This window comes from Lolium perenne, chromosome 7 (assembly GCF_019359855.2).
Source record: "Lolium perenne isolate Kyuss_39 chromosome 7, Kyuss_2.0, whole genome shotgun sequence".
NCBI lineage: Eukaryota > Viridiplantae > Streptophyta > Magnoliopsida > Poales > Poaceae > Lolium > Lolium perenne.
The window spans coordinates 271,382,070-271,389,306 of NC_067250.2; the positions used below are offsets into that span (position 1 = coordinate 271,382,070).

Sequence of the window (7,237 nt, forward strand, 5' to 3'; positions counted from 1 at the left end):
CTTGATCACTTTAGGGTTTTACGGTTTAGCACATAAGCATAATAACACTCATCATGGCAAAACACAAGATTTAAACAAGATCTATAGGTATCAATCTTATTTTAATAAAAGTTTTTGTTGGTTCCAAAATTTGGAACTAGGGAAATTCATTTTGCTTGTTTTGAAATTTTTGGGTTGTTACAGAAAGAGTGGATAAATGAACACTCTTTCCCTTGCAGGTTTCCCCACCTCCATCTACAAATTGCACCTATTTCTCAAATCAATATAGCAAGAGAGTTAGTTACTTTGCTGTGACGGTACCTTAACCATAGCAAACTGTTTTACCTCCCAACCAAGCCTCTCATCGCTCGCCAACAACAAGGCACCAGTAATTTTTGAGTCGCTGGTTAGCATGTCGACGACATGCTCTTTTTCATCAGCTTGAAGGTTGCAGCCTTCCTCCTCCTCTCAATGGTTGCTTTTGTCAGTGGGACAGTTTATGGCCCTCAAGAGGGTTTTAAAGAAACCTCCTTGCGGTTTATCATTTAATGTTTTACCCTTGTTTTATCATCCATGGAAATTGCAAGCTGCATTATGCAATATGAAGGGTATTTAGGTGGTCTTGGTGCATTGATGAGTTACGGGGGATCACATAGATGAAAAGTTGACCCTTGACAATTCCACAAGAAGGTGAGCTTCTGCAACAGTATCAATAGTTGCAGCTAAATATGTCTTGCAAACACTATTGGGTATGGAGACCTCGCATGATATTCTTGTTGTTAATTGTGTAGCTGAATATCCATAATTTTAAAATTCTCAAATATGTTGTATATTCGTTAAAACAGGCCGGATAATGTTACTCCCATGTATTCTGGGTGATCTCTTACTTAAATTTATACTCTGGCTAATAATTTATAAGTGCATTTATAGCAATATCACTAACAATATTCTACTTAACATGCATATTATATTGTCAAGCAATGTGAATCTTCTTTCTAACCGGTTCTTTCTCCCTTTAACCTGCAACTTTGTAGCATGGGACGTAACCTATTTGATGATGCTTGGAGCTTTGGGATCAGTTCAGATGTTACTGGGATAGATGAATAGCCCGAAACTTTGAGAGGATGCCATGGATCTTCTCCCAATCCTAGGTGAGCACCCAGATTCTGAGTACCGGCTCTTTAGCACTGTTTTACTATTTTAAAAAAATAGGAGCAATGTGATTTCGCTCTCTAGAGACTCAAATTGAATAAAGGATCCGTTTGGTACTGTCTATTACCGCTCGTGGATAACAGATGCCGCAAAAAAAAGAGGATAGCCTAGCCTTCTTAATGTACTTCCACGACGTACATCCTATTTTGAGTTTGACCAGTCCTCGGTGCTCACTTTTATATGATATCTTTTCTCATTTTGGTTTAGTGAAATTGTTTTCCCTATAGCAGATACCTTGTGCTGATTTACAGGGATGAGACATATATTCTTACAAATATTGTGCAGATGTTTTAGTTCCTAAACAAGAGTACCAAACTTGTATACTGTTGAGAGATTGATGTTGATATTATATTATGAAGTAGATACAATGCAACTCTTTCTCATGCTGCTAGAATTGTACAACTGTACTTACATTTATTTTCCCAAACATAATGTAACCATATATTCTTCACCTGTGTTGGTTAGCTTTTCATCGAAATTAAGATTATAGGCTATATAGCAAATGAACCAAAAGGAGCTACCACTGCATTTACTAAACTGATATGCTATTCGTGGAGCCTCTAGAATGTTTTGCTTTGGATTTCTTGCCAGATCTCGGCTTGAAGAGTTTCGCTTCAGGACTTTGGGTTGAGTTTTGTGTGCTATTTGGGAGGGGAGAACATTTTGTTCATTTGGCCCTGGCTGCCAATGTTTCTCGATTTTCTTGTTTGCTTTGGAGGGTTTTTTTGTACCATTTGGTATCAACTTCTCTGATTTTGTGCCAATGTATCTTGTGTTCACTGTTTCGTTGAATATCAAAATAGCGTTCCTACATGTAGGAATAAATGCACAGGCGCACAGCTCACACTCTGGTTATTCATTAGTGGTATTTTGCACGCAATATTAGGTGAACAAAGCAGGGTGAAAATCTTGCAGAGCAACTGAACAAAGTGGTGTTTTAGCTGATCGGTATCCTCTTGCCCATTAATTACTTTGACCAGTGAAATATGGTAAACTGGAACTTTTGCTGCAAAATAATCCTAGATAGAATCAATCCGTTCTAATGAAAATTTAAGCCAATCAGTTCATATCCTAGATGTTTTATGTACATGTTCAGAGGGATTATTTGGACGTTGCAAGAGGGATTATTTTCCTTTTGTAGTATTTTCCTTTCGTAGTATTGTTCAGCTCATATCTTTTTATTTTACAATTTTCAGCATTTTCCGCTTAATCTCTGCCATTTTTGGATCTTGGTAAGGTTTGGAGTGTATCAAACCTTTGCATTTATGGTAACCCTTTTAATTACTAAAAAATAATGGAGTTCTCCATTCTGTGAGTTTCTATTTTTATTTCAGCGTGTGTATTGGATCTTATTATTAGGTGCTTGTCTCCCTGTTTTCTAATTGCATTTTTTCCAAGATATCATGTTCACTGAAGTCAGTAGTTTCAGTAGTTTCACTGATGTCATTTTCAGAACCTGGTTTCATGTCTAGCTAGAGTGTTTGTCGGTGAGTGAATTGTCAACTGCATTTATATAGTAATCGGTGAATGAAGCTCGTTGTATGGTGGCCATGATGCATCGGCGAATTCACCCGTTCTCTTTCTATTTGTAGCATAATGCTCGTGGCATGGCTGCCTTGATGCATTGGCGAATTGTGTTAATATGATATCCTTCTCTATTTTTCTATTCAATTTTGTATGCTCCTTGACTTTTTTTATTCGTTTCACGCAGGTAGATAGTTTGCTGCAGCACTGCCGTATGTCGAGGTAGTTTTGGTGAGGCCATCTCAGGCCCGATCCATTGCCTCCTTCATGCTCCAGACCAAGCTCTCCATCAAGGTAGGTAAAATATCCCTCTGGAGAATACTATGATGAGTTTGGGATTGGTTCAGTTAGTAATGTATTGAAATACAGCCAACATGTTTTTATTATGGTGGCTTTACTATTTCACTAATATTTATCCCTCATTTGTTTTGTGCTGCAATTTTTTTAAAATCTTCATTATACATGATCACAAGTGATCATATTCCTTATAAATTAAACTATTGCTAGGTGTGTCCTACATCCTGGTACGTATGCATACAATGGGAAGTTCATTGCTGCTGGGCTGTGATGTCTTTATAATTCCTGAACTGTGCCCTATTTTGCACTGTGGTCTATTTGCAGAGAATGGTTTTGTGATCTTTGGTATTAGTTAAAGAGAATGCTAAATCATATAGAAGAATGGTACATGTAATCATGGAATGTTGTGGTTTAAGCTTGTTTGAATGTTGTTCCAGCCGATGTGCATATCCATTGCCTCTTGTGTTGTTGATTGATTGCTTTACAGTCTTCCAGATAGAAATGACACCTCAAAAAGACTTTCATTTTTTTGGTAGAATTGAGTCGTTAATATGAAAGATTCTGATCAGTTTCTCGTCTACTATTTCTATGCATTTTGGTTCTTCCTAAAAATAAAACCTGCCCGGCTCATTTGTACACATGTATGCTTATTTTTATTCTACATAATTGTGTCTGTGAAATAGTTCGTGATGTTTAGTGTGGTAGCCACTCAGAACTGCTACATATAGTTTAATTTGGGATCAAAAGGGGATGTGGGGTTGCTGAAAAATAATTTTACCACTACTATCTGCTTGAAATTGCAGAGGTGGATGTACTTCTTTTGATGATAGTATGACAAACTATTGTTTTTCTACTAATTTATATAGCTTTTCTCCCTAGAAATAGAACACCGTGTGTTAGTAATAAACTCACCATTTTCAGTATTTGCCTTTTTAGTGATTATTAAGTTATCTCTTTTTATGTTCAAAATAGTGGTTGTTCCTTGGTGGCGCTGGCGTCATGGTGAATGGCAGGCCACCTCTGCACTGCTGGTCCCACATATGGGCGGGAGGCGGTTTTCCATATTTCTTCCGGTGTTCTACGCTAGAGAAAGGAAAACTCTCCCGATTGGCTTTTCCTCCATCGACTCGAGTCATTATAAAGACATCAAGTTTTAGCTTTTACTAATGTATCCTATGGAATTAAATATTGGTCGGCATTATGGCCGGTAGTTTTTTTATGTCACTAGATATGGCTTTTATGGCTAAAACTTCCTAGAAACACATTATCAAACACCAGGTAGATTTACTATTTATATATAGAGATAGTTCATAGACTAAAATGACAATTGGTGATTTATTCCCCATCGAAGTTGTTCAGTTTTTTAGGACGCTAATGGACTAAGTAGTTTCGGTGGCACATGAGTCTGGAGATATCTCCTTCGGTGATTTATTCCCCATCGAAAATTGAGAAGATTGTAGGGATGATTTGTTGATGTTTGTTTTTTTGGCAATAGGTGATACTCCTCTAAACTGAACTAGATATTGATGTATCCAAGCAATAATCCTTGCTGTCATCCTCTCCGTTGTTCAGGTAGTTGTTGTTCCTCTACCTCTCTTCTCCATATTCTAGATTTGTACTCTTGTTGTGTCATAAAGCATTGACTCGCTAGAAGATTTCACCTGGCGTTAGGGTTGTGGTCTGTTCGAATATAAGTATGGGCTCGTGAATTTTTTTTAATGAAAGTTGTGGCATCAACAATGCTTGGTGGGGGTTGATATGCGGGTTAATTTTCTGCACAGGGTATTTGGTGAATGAATTATTTGCTGATGATTCATGTTTATATTTTTCCCATTATTGTCCTTTCAACGTTTTGAATTTAGATATGTTGTTCTTTTAGTTTGCAGGTTAATTTGGTCGCATGAGTTATCTAATCTAGAAATATCTATGTAGGGATATTTGGTATGATTTGACTGTGGCATATTATGGATATCACAGATTATCCTTACCTTCACTACGACCCTATATTGGTCATTCAACACCTCACTCCAAAGGCACCGCAATCCCCAGGTAAATGCCCTTTGTATTTTCCAGTTAATATTCTTACACTGCTTTCCCTTCATTTACATGATTACCTATGACCGTTAGATCGAAGGGTTAAGCATTCTCTGATATATGTGGACTGTATGTGTATTGTTTTTTTAGTTAATGGGGTTTTTATTCCATGTTAAATGCATTTAGATTGTCATTTACCATCACCTCAAGAATAGCTTCAGGGACATGACCAACCTAGGTTACAGGGATTGCATATCATTAGCGTGTTTACAATGCTGAACTGTTTCAAATTAGTGAGCTTAGTCATGTTCTTACAGGCTTCCCAATTATTTAGATATATTACTTATATGTGTTTCTTTGTATTCAGATAGATATACATTGACCCCAGTAATGCTGAAATATTTTGGGTCAGAGAGCGGAGGACAACGACGGCTGCCAGCGACCCGGGCCTCCTCACGGCGGAGGATCTTCTCCGTCCACGATTTTGCGGGCGTCAGATCCGCGAGCTCCCATATATTTTCCTGGTATTTTTATTTCTTTCTCCCGGCTCCTCAAGATTTGCCTGCTGCTGCTCAGATTTCCCAAACGTGAAGGGGTTTTCCTCAAGATTTTCTCAAGGAGTTTTCCTCAAGATTTGCCTACTGTTGTTTCAGATTTTCTCACAGTTTGCCTCAAGATTTGTCTACTGCTTCTGTATCAGATTTCCTCACGATTTGCCTCAAGATTTGCCTACTGTTGGTGTTTCAGATTTGGCAGAGCATTGGTTGAGAAAACACCTCGAAAGAAAAGGTACTATGCAGTTACATTTATTTACCTCTCCTTGGTGTATTTACCTGCAGTATGTATGGCAGTTGCAGCAGCTTGCTAATTAGTACCCACCAAAGGTAATTTACATGTTCATCTTTGAGGTCCTACTGGTTTTCGCAAGAGCCAACATTGTGAAATTGTTGTCTTGTGCCAAGGTCCATCTTCTTTGTGAGATTTGTCAAGTATAATCATGCAGAACATGTGGTTTTCGGGTACATGTTCTGTACTGCTATTTATTTAATTCTAGACATCTTGACTCATTCATGGTCGAATATTACTGACCAAAGTGGATAGCTCCCATTCTAAATGCAACAAATCTGACCTGAATGTTACTCCATCTCGTTAGTTTTTTTTCCCTGAATAGCTGCCATGAGTACCTTTATCGCATTATTTTAAAACCATAATGAGATGGAGTATTACGTTGTAAGGTTCATTCATATAGGCTATGTTACATGCATGTTTATGTATTTAGGAATAGGAGACTTTATCTTCATTCCTCATATGCTTATTTTGTATGTGCAGGAAGGGCATGCTGGGCATTGAAGAAGCAAGATATTAGAGATGGGACACCAAAGAGAGGAAGGCAGGTCTCCAGAATAAAAAAAGACAGTTCCAAGAGGAAGGAAAGAAGGAAAGTCTGCGGCTTTGGCAGTATGGAGATGTTAAATCTGACGAGGAGCAGGTTTCAGGTGCAAGAAAAGCGGGAGGCCGTCGGTAGATGAGAGCAGATTACTCAAGACAATGTTCATAGTGTAGTGAAAATGGTCATGGTTTACCTGTGACGTTTTGGACGCTCCCAGCAGAACTCAGCCGAAACTATATGAAGTGACAGGGCTCATTTATGCAGTTAGAACAAGCCAATGCTGAACGTTCTTAGTTTGAGCAGTATTTGCTACTCCATTCAGTTATTACATCTTTAGAGTGGAGAGCTAAACTACATTTTTTCGCCCTTACGATTAACAAGGTTGTTTCTCTGTGCACTATATTTTGTTGTTATGAGGCATTCAAATATTGAGAATTTCCAGTCAAATTAAATTCAGGATTAGACTAGAATATACAAATAGAGTGACATGTACCTGTTTCCTGGGCTGTGCACGTGACTTCTTATTTCGTTTTGCCATTGTTAGTATATTTCAGTATAGTTTTTTCTATTTTTGAAAACTGGTTTGGAAACATACTATGTGTGATAAGGAGTAGACCGGTGGGGATTGAGCAAATTCTTAAAAATTTGACTTTAATATATTTAATTTAGAGAACACACACACATCCGTCCTCCTCTCCTCCCGCTCCACCAATTAGTTCTTGGTTAGATCCTAGCAAATCTGCAGCGAGGGCGCGGCTTGTCTTGGCACTGCAGCTTCCTAGAGCGGCAGGCGCCTATGCG

At 38.2% G+C, this 7,237-nt stretch overlaps 1 protein-coding gene across 8 annotated transcripts; it reads left to right on the forward strand.

The window, feature by feature from the left end:
* Window positions 1-995: 995 nt before the first annotated feature.
* Window positions 996-6,930, forward strand: LOC127312869 (uncharacterized). Of its 8 annotated transcripts, none has more exons than XM_051343414.2 (6): window positions 996-1,130; window positions 2,921-3,009; window positions 4,990-5,061; window positions 5,459-5,570; window positions 5,794-5,835; window positions 6,376-6,930. In XM_051343414.2, exons 1-6 carry the CDS (start codon window positions 1,109-1,111, stop codon window positions 6,573-6,575), a joined length of 537 nt encoding a protein of 178 aa, XP_051199374.2. In that variant the 5' UTR covers window positions 996-1,108; the 3' UTR covers window positions 6,576-6,930. The 8 variants fall into 8 exon arrangements, 1 of the variants encoding a protein (XP_051199374.2); XR_011749231.1 differs by lacking the exon at window positions 996-1,130 and adding an exon at window positions 4,508-4,584 and having other exon boundaries at window positions 2,637-3,009; window positions 5,747-5,835; window positions 6,376-6,926; XR_011749230.1 differs by lacking the exon at window positions 996-1,130 and adding an exon at window positions 4,508-4,584 and having other exon boundaries at window positions 2,637-3,009; window positions 5,414-5,570; window positions 5,747-5,835; window positions 6,376-6,920.
* The last annotated feature ends 307 nt before the right edge of the window (window positions 6,931-7,237 follow it).